This window comes from Pavona decussata, unplaced genomic scaffold (assembly GCF_977016875.1).
Source record: "Pavona decussata unplaced genomic scaffold, jaPavDecu1.1 SCAFFOLD_224, whole genome shotgun sequence".
Taxonomy (NCBI): Eukaryota; Metazoa; Cnidaria; class Anthozoa; order Scleractinia; family Agariciidae; genus Pavona; species Pavona decussata.
The window spans coordinates 56,530-79,648 of NW_028145629.1; the positions used below are offsets into that span (position 1 = coordinate 56,530).

The following is a 23,119-nucleotide window of genomic DNA, read 5'->3' on the forward strand; positions in this document are numbered from 1 at the left end:
GATTGCAAAAGGTTGCCACGGGGCTGCACAGGAATGATCGGAGGGAAAAAATTTTGATGTTCCTGTTTTTACGCGCTTCGTATTCAGCTGTTTGGCACTTGCCTGGAAAATTGTGTAGTAGAACAAGTGGAAGAGTTCAATCTCTGTACAGGTAGAAATCGCTTAACTTTCTGGTTTTAAATGTAATCCATTGCCTTTTGGTTTCGTGGGTCATCCTAGTTGTTCAAAGGGCGGATAATTTTATCCACTGGATACTTCGCTATCCGGCAGATAAAATGTGTGCAAGATTTTCATGATAGTCCTATAATTAATATGTCAAATTTAAGAATGGGATTGTGTGGAAAACTTTGCAAAAGCATTCGTTGGAGTATATTTGCTCCGCTGGATAGCGACTTTCGATTTCATCCAGTGGATAAAGTTATCCGCTCTTTGAACGGCTGGGACCAGATCAAAAACAGGCTGACCCAGGGCAGGCTCTTACGGAGGCCCATACGATGGCCCAGAAGTGTTACAGCAATTTCATTTTCGCCACAGTAATTTCAAATTCATCATGGCAATTTTAATTTCACCACAGTATTATACAAAAAGATGTACATAAGTGGCCCTGTATTCTGTAATTTAGCCTCAATTGGCTTCGGGGTATTCCCTAGTTACTCCTTTCAATTCCATCACGTCACCACGGCAATTTCAATTTAACCGCGAAAATTTCAACTTTGCTCACAACAAATTCAATTTGTTCACATCAATTTTTTCAACCTTCCTAAAAGACCGGAAATTTAAGCCACTCTGATTCTGGAGGCCCATTCATGATCATCATCATCATCATCATCATCATCGTTGTTACCCAAAATGATATGTCAGAGGACCATCTGGGTATTTCATGGAAGTCAACCTTGAATAATTGTTGTGACTTTATGATGACTTTAAAGAACACTTTGTAAAACTTGATATTGAATTTATGCTTTTCAGAGCGCACTCTGACAAATTTTGTTTGCTTGATAGATTTATTTACCTTTTGATATTGATCATGAAAGAATTAATTCTCAAATTTACAGAAATTATGGATGTTTTGTTTTCATTTGAATTAGTTTCTTTATGTCATTATGTAATATATCAAACACGAGACACAATGATCTTAGTTGAAAATACGACGTGTAGCGGAGTATTTTTGACGAACTTCGAGGTTTTTGATACTGTGATGAAACACTGTGACGAGTGTTTGATATAACTTCTCAAACAAACTGATTTTGAAGCAGAAATTAAGGATGCAAAAACGAGGAGTTTTTTATCAGCTATCCAAACAGGTCATGGTGCATGAAATCCTTTGTCTTTGGCAGCTTTTGAATTATTAACGAGTTTGAGAAGTATGCTTCAAGGTTGACCTGCATGAAACTTCCTGCCACAACCGATGTGCTCCATCCACATTTTGGGTTGTTATCCAAAAGACTTAACCCCTTCCCACTATTATTTTTTTTTTTTAATTTTCAAAAAGTTCTATTTGAACCTGCTGATCAAAGTTGCATAATAAATGATTAGGAGGGGGGAGTTATCGCCACCATGGCAACAGGTTTTACTGCTGTTGCTGTGGTAACTTATTGAGTCAACAAAATTACCATGACATCTTACCAATGTTTGGGCCAGGGTAAGGATTATTTTTTTTATGCCATCATTGTTGTATGTAATGATAAAAAGTGGTGGTATTGATCAGTCAAAGTATAACTGCTAGGATGTGCTGAAAAACCAGTGCCAGTCAACGTAATTAAAGTTGGTTACAGTCACTTTTCTCCTGTGTTCAATGGAATCTTAAATTATTCTAAGGATGGCCTCCAGTGATGTGGAAGTCAACTTCCAGGATGTCCAAGAAGCAGCCAAAAGAATTGAGCCATATGTGCATCGGACACCTGTGATGACAAGCTCAACACTTGATAGTATGTCTGGTAGAGCTCTGCACTTCAAATGTGAACTCTTCCAAAAAATTGGGGCTTTCAAGGCTAGTTTTGTAACATTTTTCCTTTTCCCATTTTTCTCCTAAGGCATACCAACCCACAAAATTAATTTTAGCAAAGAATTGCTGAAATTGCTAGAAACTAATTTCTCCACTCTGTCTAGTCTAGCCTCTGATTAGCCTCCCATGCAGACGTTCTTAGTGGTTCGGTACGCGTTCCTGCCCCACGAACGTCTGCTGAAACGAACAGCCACTTCCGTTCGTCGACTGCGGACCAATTAGGAGCCGTTTCCCAACTTTGGGTAAACTCGTGTTTGATATTAAAAATATTACCCGAGGCAGGATGGCGGACTTAAATGTGGTTTTTGGTCATGTGTGCCAAACATTTGGTAAAAGGGAGTTGAATGCGTATCAAAGAGAAGTCATAGTGCAATTTGCACAGACTAAAACTGATGTGTTCGTTACCCTTCCAACTGGTTATGGAAAGTCACTTATTTATCAAGCTCTATCGTTTGTTTACAATTCAATTGGTCACTGATTGTTGTTTTGGTTTCGCCGCTTGTAAATCTTATGAGAGGCTAGGTAGACAAACTGGCAAATCTTGGAATTCTTGCCGCTTCTCTCAGTGAAATCACTGAAGAAAATACAAAGGGTGTTGTGGAAGGGAAGATTTCAATCGGAAGCGGGGTTGAAAAATATCTCCACGGTTGATGATTTTCACAGTTTCGCAGTATGTGGTTGGCTTTACTTGTCATAATGAGTCAATGCTGATTGGTCTGTTCAGACAAAGGCAATTTGCCGACGAACGGAAGTGGCTGTTTGTTTCAGCAGACGTTCGTGGGGCAGGAACGCATGACGAACCCCTAAGAACGTCTGCGTGGGAGGCTAGCCTCTGATATAAATGATTTAGTTTGGTATTAGCTAATTTTGGGTGGAGTGCATAGTGATGCTAATTAATTCTTACTGTTCTATGCTATACTAGTAACAGATCGGTACTGGCCAAGGTAGATAAGGTAAATTTAAAGTTGTTCTCAACGCTAAGTGGCCCACACAGCTGGAGCTTAACCTGGTTTCTGTAGCATTAATTAAGCAACTAGAAGCAGTGCTACTTCTTCCTGGATGGGATGCTAGTCCATTGCTGGTCATCCCCAGCAGTATTTCGCCAGTACCCATAATTTTTATTATATGGGTGAACTGGTCCGCAATGAGAAGGAGCATTCTGACTGGCTCCCCGAGCTGTCCAATTTTCCTTTTTGGACCCCTAAGAAGGATTGCTTGCAATGAAATGTATGTTTGAAAGGAGAAACGTCTTTCAATTTTGACAAAAAATAAATTAAGCAAAAATTTTTAAAATTAAGCTTATGAAGAAGGAAGTGTTCAAACCATCAAACCACAACTTTTTTCTTTCCAGATCAGAGGAGCAACAAATGCTGTTCTTCGATTGTTTGATTCACTGCCCACAGATGAGAAACCTGTTCTTGTCACTAGCAGTAGTGGCAACCATGGTCAAGCTCTTGCGCTGTCAGCAAAGACTATGGGACTTCAAGCTTACATTGCTATGCCATCAAATGCTCCACTAGTTAAGAAGGCAGCTGTCAGAGGCTATGGGGCAACTATTGTTGAGTGCGGTCCAAATACACATGAGGTACATATATATATTAGGTAACGGAACAAGCTAAGGAGATATATATGACATCAAGTAAGGGAATATTAAACAAACTAAGGTAAATAGATATCTACAGTACCGCATTTATTTGATTAACCACCCACCTTTGAATAAGCGCCCACCCTGAAAGCCCAAAAAGTTATATTAATAAGCACCCAGCCCACCCCCTCCAAACAAAAAACATTTCTGTACTAGCCCAGTGTGAAGTAAGAGGAGCATCAGTTGTGTTCCAAAATTTGTTTTAGATACTGTAGTCAATGGACTTATTGTTTATGTTAGCTTTTGCACTTTGTTTTGTCTTGTTGAACTGAAATAAAATTGCTATCCCTTGTTTTGTTAGTCTCTAAAAATGTCGTCGCTTGCTGAAAATGTTGGGAAAATAGTAAGCGCCCACATGCACCCGTAAATAAGTGCCCACCTCACATAACCGCCCACCCTCGTGGGACCAAAATTAAATAATCCCCAGGGCAGTTAATTGAATAAATATGGTATTTACAAAAGCTCTTTTGAAACGCTTAGTCCTAGCAAGTGGTAGTCAGGTACAAAGTTATGACCTTTCTCACGAGTTTGCCATGTGCAGGAAGAAGGTAACAGGTCTTGCAGTAGCTCAGTAGTAGGGTCTTTAGGTGTACTATATGGCATTCTATTTGTTGATAAAGATTTGTTGAATGATCAAGTAAAAGAAGTAAGGTTAAGCTAATCCTGAAACAAAATTCATGCCATGGAAAAAATCTGTGATCACACATCTGTGTCTGGTTAGTTAGTTCCCAGTTCCTGCAAGGCTAAGAGCTAAGCTCACACCTCAGGGCACACTTCACAGATTTCTCCAGACACAAAAAGTCAGGATCCACAGTGCTTGTATGATTCAATGATTGTCTGTGGGAGGGATTCAAAGGTTATAGAGAGAGCAGGGATGGCACAGTGGTGAGAGCACTCGCCTCCCACCAATGTGGCTCGAGTTCAGTTCCCAGACTGTGTCATATGTGGGTTGAGTTTGTTGTTTGATCTCGTCCTTGCTCCCAGAGGATTCTTATTTATTTTTATCTATGACAATATTACACATGCAGTCTTAAATTATCATAAGTTGTGATTCTTTCTTTGTTTCCAATCTCTTCCATGATGGATAGATCTAGTTGAATACATTGAAGGATAAAATATATGATTTCTGTTTTCTTTCAGGCCAGGGATGCAGCTACTCAGAAAATCATCCAGGATAATGGCCCCCATGCATACCTTATTCCCTCATCTGATCATCCTCATATCATTGCAGGCCAGGGTTCAATTGCTTTAGAGTTTCTGGAACAGGTTTGTAACAAATTCTTTCTAAAAAGCAGAGGTGCAGAAGGGGGAGAGGGGAGACTGTGGGGCTGGTATGCATTGCACTCATATTATTACATGTCAGTTTGCATCTTATTTCAGATGCAAATGCTTCTTATGCAACGCGACTTATTTTGTCTTTCATTTACCGCATTTATTTATATTTATATTTATATATGCAAATTGTTAAAGTACATATTATCACAATTCATGTTACCGGTAATTGTACTTTTTAATATTTGCTTTGAGATCATATATATTTACCAGATTCTTTGCAGATTTTTAGATATCTAGGACCTTCTTGAAAACCACAGTATTTGTGATAGAAGCTCCTTAATTAAAGATTGTCATATGCCCCTGTTGAGTGAAAGTGCTGTAGCAGACACATTCACAGGCTTTTTTATGGCCTCAGGTCCCAAACTTGGATGCCATTGTGGTGCCTGTCGGGGGGGGTGGCATGCTCAGTGGAATCTGTATTGCAGCCAAAGGACTGAAGCCTGATATCAAGATTTATGCTGCAGAGCCACTCAAGGCTGATGACTGTGCAAGATCATTTGTGGCCAAGGAGAGAATTCCTCAAACATGTAAATACTGTATAGGGTATTTTCCATGCAGGCAATATTGTGTTAACAGAGAAGTTGTTGAACTAAAACAAGGCCCTTCCTGGGAAATCTTAAAACGAAATGTATTAAAATGTTAATTGGCAAATCTTATACTGGACACTTGGAGTTTATTTGGCATCAGCTAGGTCATCTGTGGCAAATTATCTTCAGATCATTGAAACATTGAATTCCAGTCTTCAGAGTCTTCAGCAGATCTAGCCTTACAAGTATTTGTAAATGATCAATATGAACACTGAGTGTGTCTTGTAATATTCAGAGCTCTCTCGGAACAGCTCAGAATGCTCCATGCATCAGCTAGCTGTTAGTGATTTGTAGATTATTTAATAAAATTAATGCATTTGAAGAGTTCTCAATGAAAATCGAATCTTACGTGGCTTGTGCTTTTCAATGATTCGTGTTTTTTTCGCTGGTGGATCCACAGCTTCTTTCTCTCAAAGAGAACAGCTTTTTTACTGTGATTGTAATACAGGGTTCGTGCTACTCCTTGAAGTCCTCGAAAAGCTCTGAAATTTAACTTTAGATTTCAAGGGTGCTTGAAAAGCCCTTGAAAAGAAGATTTTTTTCTGAAAGTGCTTGAAAATGATGAAAGCTCCTTGAATTTTTGTTCGGATGGGAAATAATGTAGGATTATATCAAAGTAATTCAGGGATTGAGCACAATTTTCAAAATCAGGGACAGATTATATCCGGGGGAGCTTTTTTTAAAGTTAATTGCTTTTGACCAATGAAAACGTTTCGAAATAAACATAGTGCAAAACAAAGTAAAATTGCCTTGAATACTCCTTGAAAACTCAGTTTTTAGTGCTTGAAAGCTCATTGAATCTTATGTCCAAAAACCAGCATGGACTATGGTAATAATTACAAGGTTTTGCACTTGTCATTAGGTGCTCCCAACACCGTAGCTGATGGACTGAGAATCGGTCTTGGCAAAAGAACTTGGCCAATCATACGAGACAATGTGACTGATGTCATAACAGTGACGGAAGAAGAAATCATATCTGCAATGAGGCTGGTCTGGGAACGAATGAAGCTCATGATTGAATCCTCTGCTGCAGTGGGTGTGGCTGCGGTATTGTCAGAGAAATTCAAAGCACTTCCAGCACAAGATCTAAAGAACGTTGGTGTTATATTTTGTGGTGGGAATGTTGACCTTGATAACCTGCCATGGTAAAAATAGCAATAGTTGTAATGTTGACCTTGACAACCTGCCATGGAAAAAATAGCAATAGCTGTAATGTTAATATTTAATATTCAACTGACAAAGTTATATAATAACAATAAATTATTATTATTTGTAGAACAGTTTTTAGGAACTGGTCAGAAATTAGTAGGGAAGGGGGGGGGGGGGGGGGAGGGTGGAGATTTTAAATTGAGCGATGAAAATTATGTGACCCTCCCTAGTGAGCTTTTATATATTGAAGGCCAAGACGGGTAAATTGGAGGCTAACTATACGTTAGTAATTGAAACCATTGCACCCCAACATGATTCACACCATAGTATAGAGCCCTTTTTGCTCCTTAGAACTCTATTCCGAAGGAATAAGTGGTGTATCAAAGAAACAGTTGCCATACATCGGTTTTGCCTTTGACAAGGGACTGTTTAAGTTATAAGCTATTGTGGTGTGCTTTTGAATATTGTATAGAAAAGGTGCAATATAAGTAATAAATTATTATTATTATTATTATTATTATTATTATTATTATTATTATTATTATTACTACTGTTTACCAAGGCAGTATAGTACTATGAAGCAGCACAAGAGCGCTATCAATCAATATCTACCCTTTACCGTGAATGAGAATGTGATGATGATGATGATGATGATGATGATGATGATGATGATGATGATGACAAAATGATGTTGGTGATGATGCCAATAGCAAACTTGTCGATGGTGATGCTGAGGATAGTGACGAAAATGATAGTTTAACTAAGTATTAACAACAAAAATTGTTCTGAGACATTTGGCAATTGATGTTTTGTTTGATATTGCTTATTTTTCCTTGACTCTCCCTTTTCAGGGGATCAAAATGTTATTACCGTCCCCCATTCCCCCGTCCTCCCCCACCCCCTGCTAATTTCTGACAAAAGTCCGCCAGGTGTCTGATATAGTTGTATATTAATTTACGTGATGCTGGTAGTTCGTATTTAAGCGATTATATTGTTTGAAAAAGGGCTATCAGTAAAATTGAATAAAGTATGGATTTTATAGAAGAAGTTTGTGTGGGAAAATGTTTGGTTTCTATGCCATTGTTGGTGAGCCTCCGTAATTTAAAAGCCAAGTCAAATCATACAACGTTCCAACAATCATGATTTCGTATTGAACAGAAAAAAGGGGACCACAGGAAGCAAAGAAAAAAAGTCTTCGCGGCCAGACGGGAACAACTCGTGAGTAGTTATGGCGGTAATTGGGGCAATGTGAATGTAAAGGGTACAACTGTATTACATGCCCAGCTAGCACTAAGGACACAAATGTTGGATCAAGGAGCCGCATGATTAAGATTCCTACTAAATCGAGCGGGCCAAACTTTAACACTTTAGCATGCACTGCAGAGTTAATTCCCTTAACCTCCTTCATTTGTGCTAGAGGCACAACATTCATTGTACCTTTCTTCAATCTTGTCAGAAACAGCTGGCGCTTTGAATCAAGATTTCTGCCCCACCCCCAACTCTCCCCCGGGACCTCCCCCTTCCCGACCTCCGAGCAGCTCTCCGCGCAATGAAGCGTCGACATTTCAAAAATCTCCAGCCACACTGTCCCAAAGACTTGGCAAGTTGTTCCTCGTGTCCTTTTTCTAAGTTCGAATTCAATTCTTTTCCGTTGGCTCGACTTTTTCAAAATGCTACGCGCTGAATCCTCCAGAGATTGAGCCCACGGTATCAGTGGGTATTCAACATCAACACACAAACCTCATATACGGTGAACAAATCATGTTACTTGCTTCTCGAAGTTCTCGACAACTTGCTGGAAATTTGCGCTCACGGAAGGTGGTATTACAGGTTTTATGCAGGTAGCAATCATTTTTTTTCTGTAGACTTGGAGATAGATCCGACAGTATTGCTTTGCCAGTTTAAAAGCATCCCAAAGTCATTTGTCATTCGTAGCACAAGCGAGGCAAGATCCAACTTTTATTTTCCGACTGTTTTTCTTCTTTTTATGTCTTCTGGTTGTTATACTCGTTTACATAATGGTGTGCTAGTAGTGAACAGAAAGGTTAACTAGTGCTGTCATGTCCGGCCGGTTTGCAACATTTTTCATTGATCGCTTGATCAAGAGCCTGTCCACAGGACACCCAAGATAACACAATGCTTTCATAATAACCCTTTAACATAACACAGACTAGGGATTCTAATGGGATGCCAAATCCAGGGGTTTATATGGCACAGGTTATCATGTTTTTATTTTCTTTATATGTGGGCTGTAGGATTTTTAGAATGTAAGCCTTTGTAAGGTGAATATTCCCCAATGCTTAGCACATTTTAGTATGCATATTTCCTAGGCTTATTTCCATTTCCTTCCTCAAATTTCTTATTTCCTAGTAGAACATAAATCTGAAACCAAGGCCTTCCCTCTGGTTCTGTTTTTTTTTTTGCTGTCTTCAGAGCCTACATCTTTGCCAAATTATCAAGAATGTCATCACCTTGGACTGGGTGATCCCTCTTCCTATCTGCCCAGACCTGGGTCCCTTTCAAGGGCTCTTTTGGCAATGGTTCCCTCTGGCTTTCTTAAAGTGTGCCCCCACCCACCTCAGACCTGCAATGCCCTGCACTTTAAATCTATCTCCAGAGCATTCTGGTCTGTCTGCCTGTCTGTTAGTCTGTCTAGAGTAGTACTGTCTAGACTGGTTAGAGAAGAAAGTCTTAAGCTGTGTCTTTTGTGATAGAGGCTGGTCTCGACATATCTAGTAAATGCCTACTTTGCCTTCCCCATGCAACTTTTTGTAAAAAACATCTTCATCTACCCTACCTGGGGTCAATTCAATAAAACTTTTATGCCTGTAGTTTACCAGCTGGGCAGTTAGTTTGACAAGCCTACAGGAAAACTAACCCAATGATTAGTTCAAAAACAAGTTCAAAACTCATTGGTAAAGACTTCTAACTAACAATGTAAAGTGGACTCATGTTGTGCATGAGCGTGCAACAACAAGGGTCCAGATTGTAAGTTACAAGTGTAAACATTTTATTAAATTGGCTCCTGCATTACTAATAACACTCCCCAAGAACTGAACATTCCACCTCTTCCAACACCTCCTGACTAACTGTCAGTCCCCCTTCTTGTACAGTAATTACTTAAATCAACTTTTTGCCTAATTTTCCTCTCAGTCTCGATTGAAATTAAATGACATCCAGCACCATGAAAGTAGCTGATGTTCTTCGTTATCCTTGTCATACAGGCTCTGTTTGCTTTTTTGGGGGGGCTGGGGGTGGGGGAAGGAGGCAAGTTTTGGAATGCATTCATTATTTCTGCCTAGAAAACAGCCACCAACCCCACCCCGCCCCCACCCCCTAAAAAAGTACTGACGGATAGACCTGCATCCGAGTCTTTAAGAATTTCCAGTGATCTTCCATGATCAGGTTGACATGGATATTTTCTGGAACCTGCACTTGATGTGATTAAGCTTATAATGTGCTATATTACTGATATTTAACAGAATGGCTTCAGCTTCCAGCAGTGATGTTAAAATTACCATTCAGGATGTCAAAGAGGCAGCCAAAAGAATTGAACCTTACATACATCAAACACCTGTAATGAGGAGCTCATCTCTTGATAGTATGGCCGGAAGAGCACTGCACTTCAAATGTGAGCTTTTCCAAAAAATTGGAGCTTTTAAGGTGAGGAGTGAGAGTTTATAGAAATTCTTACTTTAGCTTGTGCCTCTATAATTTTATTTGAGAGGCTGGGGTATCAGATCATGTTTCACAGAAAAAAACTGCCCTTTAATCCAAAATAAACCCCAATTCACATAAGAGCTCAAGTACTGTTATTCATTGTTGCTTCAAAATTAGTCAAGGCATGACAAAGCTCCTAGCCTCAGCAGTTACAAGGTTGAACCCTGGGCAAGGGGGTTGGGGGTTAATTACCCCTGTATAAGCTATGTAGGTATGTGCAACATCAAAGGCTATGGTTTTGGACGATTTTGGTCAGAAATAGGACATCGATTTTAACCACTTTGGTCTGAAAGTGCAAAAATGGGTATGTATTTACAGAATGGGTATGGATTCTAGAAACCAGGTCTGGAAATGGGTATGAATTTTAGAGGCCTGGGATGAAAAAGCTACTACTGAAAAATTACATATTTTCGTCTGACACACACCCCCACCAAAATTCCATGGAGCACCCCCCCCCCCCCTCCCTTCTGTAGTAATTTAATATTCAATATATATATAAAGTTGTTGATTTTGATTTGATTGTTATTGATAGACACCATCATTCATATGCAAAGGGGTTCAGTCTACTGTCTCTTAAAAAGTTTTTTCTCTTAGATTAGGGGAGCAATGAATGCTGTTCTTCAGTTGCTGGATTCATTGCCTGCAGATCAGAAACCTGTTCTTGTCACACACAGCAGTGGAAACCATGCTCAAGCTCTTGCACTCTCAGCCAAAACTATGGGACTTCAAGCTTACATTGCCATGCCAAGAAATGCTCCCCCAGTAAAGAAGGCTGCCGTACGAGATTATGGAGCCACAATTGTCGAGTGTGGTATATCAGGAGAGGTGCTTACAGTGCGACTACTATTACTGGGGTCACTTAAAACTGGCCAATCAGATCTCATTATGATAGGAACAGTGAATAATTCCAAAATTCTAGGGTTTTAACTGTTGTTTTCCATCTACTCGTGATTGGTTCAATCAGCTTTCATGGAAATTCATTGTTCCTGTCCTGCAATCTGGTTGGCCAGTTTTGTTTAAGTGACCCCGGTAACAGTAGTCGCACTATAATATTTGTTAGTTTATGGGTAAGAATAAAGACATTTCCAATAGAGTATGAAAGTGTGATGTCATGGGATTTGATTATGTATTTGGAAAGTGCATCATCAAAAATGTCTGCTAATATTGTTTAAATAAAAAGAAAACCTGCTCGTCAAAAATTTAAGCTCCCTGCTGAGATATCTCCACACGAATCTCTCTACTTTTGCATTAGTTCCTTTAGTTGGCAACTGGTGCAAAGTCAGAGATTTGAATGGAGACAGTGCCTTAATCTCACCCACAAATTGTAAAGATGCTCTTTACAAGTGCCTATAATATCCTTTTATAATAGTAATAAATTATTAAGGAAATGGAAAAGAAGATGGCACTTTGGTAGTGAAGTGAGAATCTTTATCTGGGAGTACAGTTGCAGGGCTAATCTACCCTGTGAGTAGACTTCCCTTTAATCTTCTTAGAAATCCCTTCCTCTTCTCAATTTTTCTAGGAAGATCTAGAAAGGGAAGGGAGAATCTTGCTCTGGTAAGAAATTTCAGACCAGTATCATGTCAACAAATTCAGAGACACCAGTAATAATACAAGTAATAGCTGCAGAACCATGTAAACACCACCTCACAGGATTTATTTGCCAGGTTCTCAACTTTTTCAGCAACTAAGAATATTTCTACCCCCCCCCCCCCCCCCAACAAGAACATCATAGAAGAGGATACCATTTGGAGGTGTAACTATGCATATATTCATCACCTCTAAAATTTACTCTTTCATTGCAGGAAAGAGAGGCAACTGCAAGGAAAATCATAAAAGAGATGGATAATTCAGTTCTTATTCCACCATTTGATCACCCTCACATCATGGCCGGCCAGGGAACCGTTGGGCTTGAATTTCTCAAGCAGGTTTGTTAGTTTTCCTCTGTCAACTTGACATAATTTATTTGGTTTCCTCGCATCCCTATGGGAAGTTCCTCTCGAAACACTATCATGCCATCTGCAGATGGAACTAGCAAAAGGAACCCCTCCACTGTCTGGACCACTTGCACTGAACTAGTAATCTCATCAAGTTGTCTTCTCCATTCCGCCATCCTTCAACAATTGCTACACAAGGATGGCCTCTAGAAACAGTGTGCAATACAAAGTGTCTGTATCTATGGACGTCTTTAAGACTAAACATATTTAACGTTGTTGACATTTGACTGCAGGTCCCAAACTTGGATGCAGTTGTTGTCCCTGTTAGCGGTGGTGGAATGCTCAGTGGAATTTGTATCCCAGCCAAAGCACTGAAACCTGATATAAAAATTTATGCTGCTGAGCCTCTGAATGCAGATGATTGTGCAAAGTCATTTGCTGCCAAGAAAAGGACTCCTTTACCAGGTGACTACAGGGTTTATTATAGAAATTGTTTTTCTAAGGCAGAGTATGCCTCCTTCAGAGTTTTAAGCAGGTCTTTTTTTTTTTCACAAAAAGAGTCCAGGAGATTTCTAATAAAGCAAAAAAAATTAACGATAAATTAGTGGCAGGGCTGTTATTAAGGCCGTCACATTTGAAGCACTTTTGCAAATGTTATGTGTATGCTCAATATTTTTTTATTTGAGGTTAATGTTATCCCACAATACTGCACCCTAGAATACACCCTGTGATTGTTTGGCAAAGAATAATATTGTCTAATTTGCCACGGGAGAATCAGTTTCTTAATCCTCCAACTGAAGGTGCTTATACTTAGAGGATTTGATACATTTACTGTCATGAATTTATGACAAAAAGGTTAAGAATTATTAAATTGAAAAGTCAATTTACTCTATTTCCGCTCTACAGGGCCACCTGATACTATCGCTGATGGTTTAAGGACAAGCGTTGGCCACTTAACCTGGCCAATCATACGAGATAACGTGACTGATGTCATTACTGTAACAGAAGAAGAAATCATATCTGCAATGAGGCTGGTCTGGGAACGAATGAAGCTGTTGATAGAGGCTTCGGCAGCGGTGGGTGTAGCAGCAGTATTGTCTGAGAAATTCAAAGCTCTTCCAACACAAGATCTAAAGAATGTTGGTGTTATATTATGTGGTGGGAACGTTGACCTTGATAATCTGCCATGGAAAAAATAGTGAATTTTGTATATAAAGAGAACAGTCCTCAATTAACAATTATTCAATAAGCATGGTGTCAAAGAATAAACTGAAAAAAAAAGAATACATTTCACAATGTAAAGTTTAGTTCTAGGTGCAAAACTGTTTTTCGACTCTGGGTTAGCATACAGCAGTGCATACACCTGTTATTTCCTTTGCTATTAGCTGGAGACGTCTACATGCAGGCTATTTCCAGTTTGAGAACAGTTACTGTGCACTGAGATTCTCCTACCTCAAACTTCTACTTAACGACCTCGTCATCTCTTTTATTCACTGAAGTATAATGCTGGTGCAATTTTGCACCCGTAAGAACGGATCTTGAATTGTATATTTTATCATGTTTTTATTTGTTTTATTTGTGTTTAGGAAAGTAGTGTCATTTTGACCAGTTTTCAAACATGTAGTTAGTTTTTTAATCGTAATTAGATTAAGAATGACAGGTGCGTTTAATAGAATATGCAATACTGTGAAAATAGTTGTCTTAATAAAACAATGTCGCTGTCGTTTTGGGTGGATATCAGAATCCTCGGCCCAGTCGTTTGATGCCTACCTAGTCTTGCCGAGATTTGATTGTGTTAGTTACGACCCGACTATATAAACTTGCATTTCTCTCTTTCCTAAAACGTTTAATCTTCGTCACTATCGTCGTTCCGCACGGCGCCTTTCGTTGCATCACGTGCGTGTTTCCGCGCGAGATATCTCTCTTTTGCCGACATGACAGTTTCGCCCGTGCTGCGTTTTGCAAACTTGCTAACAGTCTCTTCGTTCAATTTTTCTTTAGCGTCTTTACTTTCTCGCACAACCTCTGTACTGTTGTCTTCATTCTTTTTTGTTGCGTCTTTCTTTTCATGATCCCGCTCTCCGCGGTGATCACGTTTCCTGTCTCTTTCTCTACGATCATCGTGACTTGTTCGGCTACGATCCGAGTGCCGATGATCGTCGTGGCTTGATCGATGTCTCTCAGAGGGACTTGAACGTCTACGATGTTCTGTATCCTCGTGGTCTCTTTCGCTTTGCCGTCTGCGTTCCTTGTTGGGAGAATGTGATGATCGTCTCCGTTGTTCCTCATCACCCTCGCTGTCTCTTCGTTTCCGACTGGTATGTTCGTGATGTCTCGGATGTCGAGGTGAACTCTTCGTGTGTCTTCGGTCTTCGTGTGTTTCCTCCTCGTTTCTTGAATGCCTTCTGTCGTCTTTAAGGTTTTCACGTTTTCCGTCGTCACGGGTTTCTTGAGCATCCTTCGATTTATTCTCTTTACTGTCCTCATCTTCTTTGTCTCTGTTTGTTTTTGCTGCATCGTCCGCGGTGAAAGATCCTCCCAGTGAAACGTTTTGATTTAAAAGATTCCGATAAAATAAACTCAAGTCCTTCTGTTTCGTCACGTCATTGGCAGCTGAAAAATACGCAAAAAGAACATTAATTTAAATGAAAAGGTTTATACATTTGCACTGCCCTAAACAGCATATTTTTCTTCAGTTTTCGAAAATCGATGTTCTTTTTACATTACTTCCCATCATGTACAGAAAAGACTATAACCTTCCGAATCTTTTTCTTTCGGGAAAAATGAACGTTAAAATCCGGCGTCCATCATCGTTCCCAGGCTGCGTAACTTATTAAACGTCACGTGACAATAGCCTACGTGACAGCCAAAGGGGAAGTCACGCACGGGCGAAGCGCGAGCTCGCGCGTCGCGCGCGCCCCGGGCCGATTCCCCTTCTCCTTTCTAGCGCCTGCCACGCAGACTATCGGACAATTGTTCTTTGTCAAAAGGTGTTGAAATCGATACAGAAGTTGGACATTGGCTAAGACTCGAGAAGACTTGGACCTCACGTAAAAATTGGCCTTCTTTCTTTTCACGGCACAATTCAACGCTAAGACATTCAATACCTAATATAAACTTTAAAACTTTTTTAAAAATTATTATTATAAATTTTTAAAACGTTTAGACGTTACTTCACGTCATTATCAAGTCAAAAGTAGGAATGGCAAGTGGAAATATACAGATAATAAAACAATAAATTTTTTAAAAGGTTTTCAAAAGTTGTAACGTTTTTCTTCTGTATTTAGGAACGTCTTAGCGTTGAATTTTGCCCAAAAATGCTATCAAAATCTCTTTTTTTTTTCTTTTGTTTAGAAACTTTTTCTAGTGTATCAACGTACGATGTGCTCAGTCTCCTTTGGAGCTTTGACATGATTCAACGGGTCGCCATGGTAAAACGCTGCGTAATAACCGGAGCGTGTTAGCCTGTTGCAGCCTCTCGGATAGTAAAACCAGCGAAACGCTAAAAATATGAAAGGAACGTGAAAATTAAACGCGCACGTTCAATTTTTGCGTTCGCTTTTAAATTCATTAACCTATCGCCGTAGCCTAGATCAGGTACTGGTTCTTCATGTTCTTCTACAACAATTCCTAAAGTATCCCTTATTCCCCAAAATCCTCTCAGTACACATGTGAGTAAAATAACAACTGACCATCAATGGCCTCTTGTCGTTTGAGTCTCTCTTCCTCCTCAGCTTGTTCTTGCATTTTCTTGCGGTATCTGGTGTACATTAGTTAAGGTGTCTTTAAATAATCAAGCTTCAACTGAAACTTCCAGACAGTGTTATTTACCAGTGAATAGAACCACACGAAAGCGACAGAAATGAACACTCCGCCATCGGTATATAGAGCCACCTGCCACACTTGGGCGGCAAACAAACTGGACCTCCCCCCTCCTCCTTCTGAATGGAATGCTAGTCATGCTAGTGCCACCCCTAAGCAAGTGCTGTCTTTGCTCTGACATTAACCTGCGATTATACCTTCCCTCCCTACCCCTAAAAAATAAAAGACGCCTAATCACTGGTTACTCTCACTGACAGGAATTTAAAGGGTCACAGTATTAGTTTTACTAGAGGTGCCCCTCTTCTCTCTTCCTCCTATTTGAAATGTATTTTTCAACTGCGTGTTATTCTATGTTTTTTAATCCTCCAATTTTTGTATTTTGCGGTTATGTAACAGTAAGAGTAGAGAGTATAAATTTAAAAAAAAGTCAAAAAATTGTCACTGACATCTGCAAATGGTTAGACTTTCTAGTCTTCTCGGATAAGGACGAAAACCGGTAGGCCACTTTCACGGATCACCGTTGTGGGACTAAAAAGAACCACTAAGAACCTATGAATCTCTGGCACTGACCACCACGAGGGGGCTTTTTCAAGTTCGTTCATTCGCTTTATCCTGTTTCGCAATGTTCAATTAAAAGGAGTGGGACTAACAAATGGACTGATAGCAGCAGCCATCGGCGCCTGTATAAGCTGATCTACGGTCCTATTTCCTAGAAAGAATGTAAAACGGACACGTCTGTTGCCCGTTCGTCCAGGATCATCATCATCACAAACACCAGTTTGTGGTTCAATGTGTGTGGGATTTTTTAACATAACTGTAATCCTAATTTAAGGTCCGTTTGCTAGATTCACATTTGGGGAATGACAACTGTAATTATTAAATGAAGGATACGCTTCTGTAACGAAGGCTTCTTTATCATTAAATTCACCCTGCTCGTTCTCCCTTTCTTTCTGCACTTGCCGCTCTACAGTCCGTTCAAACTCTCTCTTCCTGGCTGCAGCAGACTTTAGCAGGCTTTCAATGTACTTAGGCTAAAGGGATGATTCAAATGAAGAAAAACAGAAGGTTACCATAGAAAACCACACCCAGCTGAGCTACAATCATAAATGCCAACTCTCATAAATTCTCACGAGTCTTCCACTGCAGACACAAAGCGAATCTCTTGGACTCCTGTAACTTTTGATCTTTCCTCTATTTTAACACCACATTTTCCAAAACCCAAAAAATTTGATTCAGTTTTTTAAATTTTTGTTATGGTTCCTGCTTGCATATTTTGTGTATCTTTTACCCGATCTGTTACAGACATTTACAGCAACTAAAGGTAATGGATTGATTTTGTAGGAAAGTGGGAGAGGTCGATCTTTTATTTTATTTTATTTTTTTTTTGGAGGGGGGGGGGTGGGATTGATTTGTGGGGGGTGGGATTGGTGATATGGAATTGACACAAACATAGAACTCTCAAGCTTCAGGATCTCCAGAGATGGTATGAAATTCATGCATGCTCAGTTACCTTCCTGTCTTTCTCTGGAGCTTTGACATTGGCAGCTTTCTTTTTCTCTTCCATTTTATCATAAACAGCATCATACTCGTACACTGTAGGATCCTCCTGCAAAGCTTTCTGGATTTCAATCTGTGTCTGAGTTCAAAGGAGAACATCATTTACTTCTAAATTCTCATAGGAGACATTAAAAAAACCATACAAAAAGAAGTAAGAAGAATTTCTATTTTGATCTTGAGACTAAAAGGATAACATCGTTATAGTAACTACCTGCTTCATTTGTTTCTTCTTCTGAGCCTCTTGAATAAGAGACAAATTTACTTCTTTGTGGGCAGATTCCTAAACAACATTAAAACAAAGTGATGATGCCATAAGTTGTTAGAAAATATTTGATTTTTAAAAGCCTCCTGGTCAGGAATAAAAGTTTACACCCACCCTAGCAGCAGTTACATTGTTCAACCAGCCTCCTACGAGTGTCTATTTATTTGAGTGGTGTGGGGGTTAAATATATAGCATATCAGAGATGCCAACCTCTGAAGATCTGAAATCTGGAGATTTTTATCTTCTGAGCCCCCCCCCCCAAACAAAATTGATGCACTTAACTCCCCCCCCCCCCCCCCATTGGCACAAAATTCGCACGAAAGTAGAGTTTTTTTGTCCTGCTCTTTGGTTGTCCTGCTTTTTGGTTGAACGTTTATATCCAATCAAACAGTCGCTTATATTGCAATAATGATTAAATTAAAAGCATATTTTCTTTGGTTTCCGTCAGAGTTTGTGGAAGATTGGGTAAAAAAAGGTATGCAAATGCGCCCATGAGACGATATTTCTTAAATTTATGGAAAATTTAAGTTGAAATACTAGACTATTATACAAATAAGACGCGAAGTAGATTTTATCCGGGAGGTTTAGTCACCCATACGGGAGACCGGGAGATTCGTTCCGTATCCGGGAGACTCCCGGATAATCCGGGAGAGTTGGGATGAATGCATATGAGTGCAGTTACAACAGTTTTTACTACATGTATAACTGAAAGTCTGTTTAAGAGCAGAGCCAGTGGGAGAACTCACATCCCACCAATGTTCATAGTAATGTTAAAGAATGCAGTCAACATATACAAACAAGAAATGGGGCCTATCATCTGTGTTGTCAGGGTTTATGAGATGACATTTGAATTGATGAATTTGTTTGTTTGTTTTTTTTTTTAACCTAAATTCAAATGTGAACTGCTAGTTGATATTTCTCTGTTGTCACATAAGTTCTCACTGCATTCACAAATCACAGAAGTTCATGCCTCTTGCTTGGCAATCTAATCACAGGTCTTGGTAAAATTTGAGCTGACTTAATGTCACATGACCTTACTTTAAAGGAAACCTCCACTCTTTAAATAAATTAACGTTAAATTGTTAAAGATACAATCTAATTTCATATTTCAATGGAAAACATGGAAATAATATTTCTGTGTCGGACAAAACAGAATTTGATTATCGCCTATTTTTCATTTTATATTTCCCGGGTGCCGCCATCTTGGATTTCATGACGTTATACGGTTGTTCTATTGTTTCACACAAAAGAAGTTCTGCTTGCTGACAATAGCGGCAACCGTATGACGTCATGAAATCCAAAATGGCGGCGCCCGGGAAATTTAAAATCGAAAATAGGCGATAATCATATCTAATTTTTAGCGCACTTGAATTTTATTTCTACTTTTTAAAATAAAATTTTAGAATTTAGACACTATTTCCGATAATTTACTGTCAATTTGTTTTCGGAGTGGAGGTTCCCTTTAAGAGTAACTGCGTGATACCCTACCACTTCTTACCAGATCACTATCATCTTCATGTTTGGGTATCCTTGAAAGATCAAGGCAGATAACAATGTATCCTATTCTTACTCAATGACTTGCAATATGTGTAAGTGGCAGGGGTTAACCATTATTATGTTCAAAATGCTCATCATGCATAACCCCTTTACAAACCTGTCTACTCCGCAGAAGGTGACTACTTATAAGGTAGTGGAAGTGTTCAGGAGAGATTTGCATGAAATGGTGTGTTGGCAGTAGGCTCAATTTTCACCACCCCCTTGGGTCCAACCTTCCTCCCGGGTCATTTCCCGAACAGCAGCTAGTAATCAAGCCTACATGGACAGGTACATCTAAAATCACAAACATACCTCATCATCACTGGAGTCATTATCAAAGACAGCCAGTTTCTTCCCAGGTTTGTTAGTCTTTTTATTTGGAATTATGAGCCCATACCTATACAACAAGGCAAGTCAGTGGCAAATATGATAAAGTAAAGCCCTGGTCAGACAGTGCACGATAGTCGATGATAGTTGATGATACTCAAAACTATCATCCACAATTATCAACTATCAAACGGGTCAGGGCTCAATGTTAGCGACCAGCTGGTCGCATATGCGACTAGATTTTTTATTTTGCGCCTGAAAAATCATATGTGATCGCACTCATGCGCCTATAAACACTTAAGTTCAGTGCGCCTGAATTGGGGCCACTTTGATTCCTCACCTGACAATTATTGTGTACTCTGTCTGATTAAAAACGAAACAGAAGCTTGAAATAAATTCAAATGTGGATGTAGCGCAATTAGGTTCCACATAATAAAGTTACACTTTTTTTCTTGCATCAGTGTGTGTTTTATTTGTTGTTTTCCCAAGTCCATTTCTTGTCCGTGTTTCAACCCACCCCAGACTCTTCTCGGTTTTGTGACCACACCGCCGACACCTACGAGTGAAGGCAACCTTCTGAAACACGTGCTTCTCGCACAATTTAGTTCGCTTTGCCGATATCAAAGAGTCAAGCATGTCTAAAAAATCTGGGTCAAGAGACTTTTTTTCTTCAAGGCAAGCACAAGTGTTACGTATTTCCTGTGAATCAATGAATTTTATTTCAGTTAAGTCAATGCGCAGTCAACAATGTAATTTATTCTCTTTTTCGAAATGCTCATTTACAAAAAGACAATTTATTCTCAAACAGCCAACTCAGTGCTGCCTTCCAACTCATTTGACCCAACTACAGCAGTTGTGAAGTGGATAAACAGTGGGCAGTCAGATCAAGGCGACCTAACCTTACCTACAGAAAGTGGCCACATGAATTAATTTCAGTTGGTGATCCTTGGGACTTGAAGGATTTCGTCTGATTGAAAGGATTCAATGACGTTATTCCTTACCTTTGTTTTGTTTTGTCTTATTATCTTGTTTAACGTATCATAACATGTAATGTTCAAAAAAATGTAACAGTTTTTTTGCTATCGCAAACGTACAGTAAGAGACTGAAAGAAACAAACACACGATTGAAATAAAACATTACTGTGCTGGTTAACGATCGGCAAGCAAAAATAAGCAAAAGAAATGAACAACGTTTCGGTGTCGTCATGACACCATTATCAACGATCATTGATAAAATGTCTGAAGCTTCTGATTTGTCTTTTTGGTGCTACCAGTATTTTAAGTTGTGCTCCTAAAATTTTAAGCTGCGCGCCTAAAATTTCGGCAGTGCGCCTAGAAATTTACACCTGGTAGCACAGGTGCTCCCAAAGTCAAAAATAAACTTTGAGCCCTGCGGGTGGTCAAACGGCTCAAAGAAACTCGTGATAGGTGACTATAGTTTACCGTGAGGCACCTGCCGAGTGTCAACAGCGCAAACAAAACTTCGCATGGATGAATTTTTTGCAGCGAAAGAGGGCGTCAGCCTGCTCTGTTTTCCTTCAGTTGTTGGAAGAACGAACGGAAAATGAATCTAGTGAGCGCTGGTAGAGAAGACAGCTCATCAAAAACTATCATTGACTATCATGCGCGTGATCAAACAGGAACAACTATCATCAACTATCATGAAGAATTTGAACATGCTCAAAGTGAATGATAGTTGACGAAAGTCGATGCTAGCGCATGATAGTTGGTGGTCAAACAAGCGCGAGAGTTTTAACTATCATTGACTATCATGCGCCGTTGACTAGGGCTTAAAAACCAAGTCATTACTGCTTCAATACAGCTTACTATTAAATGGCCCACAGGTGAAAAGTGGCCCTGCTTTAGTTAAACGAACATAACATTAACGTAACATGCTGAGAACACAGAGAACATGTAAACTAGTTTGCCTTAGCAAGGGATGGAGTGAAAGCGAATGTTTGGATTTATCGACAGATTTGGTAAGGTAATATAATTCTGCCACCGTAAAGAGATTCGAGTGCGTTAGCCCATTCACTCTGACGAAGAGTTAACACTCGAAACTTCAGCACTCGAATATCTGTGCGGTGGCCAAATTATTAACTTAGCGACTCCGCTGATAAAACTAAACACGTTTCTTTAGTAGGTTGGTTGTATTTTAAAAGCGTTGAAACTACTGCCATTTTATGCTTCTTGCATACTTTTGAGAATACACACATTTTATAGAAAAACAAAGCAGTTGCCAGACTAACCTTTTGGGTTCTCCCATCTTGAATAATGCCCTTTCTGCTATCAAACGTGCTAAAAACTTACTAACAACCTTCACATTCACAACAGAGTAAACTTGAGCCCGTTGGTCAGCGGAGCATTTATGGTGGACGATTTCGTACATTTTTACGCGGGATGCCGTGAGGACAGACCGTGTCTAAAATTGGTGGGCCCGGTATCTGTTTTTTTTTTTTTTTTTTTTCTTCATGGTAGCTTCAAAGCTGCACACTAATTTATTCATTAAACTCCGCTTTATCCTAGAAGGGATCAATTGTTCTGGTTGTCTTCAACAAAAACGGCCCAATCAAAATCTATTATCGGCGCGTATATCACGAGGGAGGGGACCCCTTTATCCCTACCTGTGTGACGTCAAATCATCATTTGATTTATTCATTAAACCTGGATTAAAATTCTGCTCTCTCCTAGAAGGGATGTTTTTGTCCACGGCCATATTGTTTACATGTTTTAGACTCAACTATGCCGTTTTCAAAAAGAAAATAAACCCTTTTAAGCTGTAAATCGAAAGAATAACTTCTAAAAAGCACTCGACAGTTAAAACGGTGCAAGTTGAAAACGGTGGAAATTGAAGAGTTCCTGGCGAAGGAATCATGCTTTGTTTGACAGTTGTAGAACCACAACGAGAGGAGGAAAGGTCATCGATAAGCTAAAACACACATGACCAGAATAGTCCGGCATTACGTTATCGTAATGCAATTTCCGGTATAACCATAGCTAGCATAACACAAGGAAATACTGAGACAACATCACGCTATCTTTGTGACTCAAACCATTTCATTAGCTAGGATAGTTTTAAAAATCTGCGAAGATACAATGGGAATATATGAGGCCACATCAAGCGTCCCGCGAAATCTCCATTAGGGGTATCTTGCATGTATATATAAAAAGACTACTACCCAACCGAGTGACGGTGGCGCAAGGGTGGTTCTCCCTTATATATGCTCCAGGGGCGGT

The 23,119-nt window shown here is 39.5% G+C and overlaps 3 protein-coding genes across 3 annotated transcripts; 2 read left to right on the plus strand and 1 right to left on the minus strand.

Moving 5' to 3' along the window:
* The first annotated feature begins 11 nt into the window (after positions 1–11).
* Positions 12–7,768, plus strand: LOC146458965 (serine racemase-like). The gene is made up of 6 exons (XM_085090094.1): positions 12–151; positions 1,819–1,990; positions 3,357–3,590; positions 4,791–4,916; positions 5,341–5,512; positions 6,435–7,768. Exons 1-6 carry the CDS (start codon positions 57–59, stop codon positions 6,719–6,721), a joined length of 1,086 nt encoding a protein of 361 aa, XP_084946220.1. The 5' UTR covers positions 12–56; the 3' UTR covers positions 6,722–7,768.
* A 621-nt stretch (positions 7,769–8,389) lies between these two features.
* Positions 8,390–14,100, plus strand: LOC146458966 (serine racemase-like). Its single transcript, XM_085090093.1, has 6 exons — positions 8,390–8,562; positions 10,204–10,384; positions 11,036–11,266; positions 12,247–12,369; positions 12,672–12,843; positions 13,285–14,100. The coding sequence occupies exons 1-6, from the start codon at positions 8,483–8,485 to the stop codon at positions 13,575–13,577; spliced, it is 1,080 nt and encodes a 359-aa protein (XP_084946219.1). The 5' UTR covers positions 8,390–8,482; the 3' UTR covers positions 13,578–14,100.
* Positions 13,663–22,227, minus strand: LOC146458967 (uncharacterized). The gene is made up of 7 exons (XM_085090092.1): positions 22,132–22,227; positions 19,868–19,952; positions 17,969–18,037; positions 17,711–17,836; positions 17,092–17,231; positions 16,071–16,138; positions 13,663–14,991 (listed from the first exon to the last, which is right to left on the minus strand). The coding sequence occupies exons 1-7, from the start codon at positions 22,146–22,148 to the stop codon at positions 14,225–14,227; spliced, it is 1,272 nt and encodes a 423-aa protein (XP_084946218.1). The 5' UTR covers positions 22,149–22,227; the 3' UTR covers positions 13,663–14,224.
* Between the last annotated feature and the right edge of the window lie 892 nt (positions 22,228–23,119).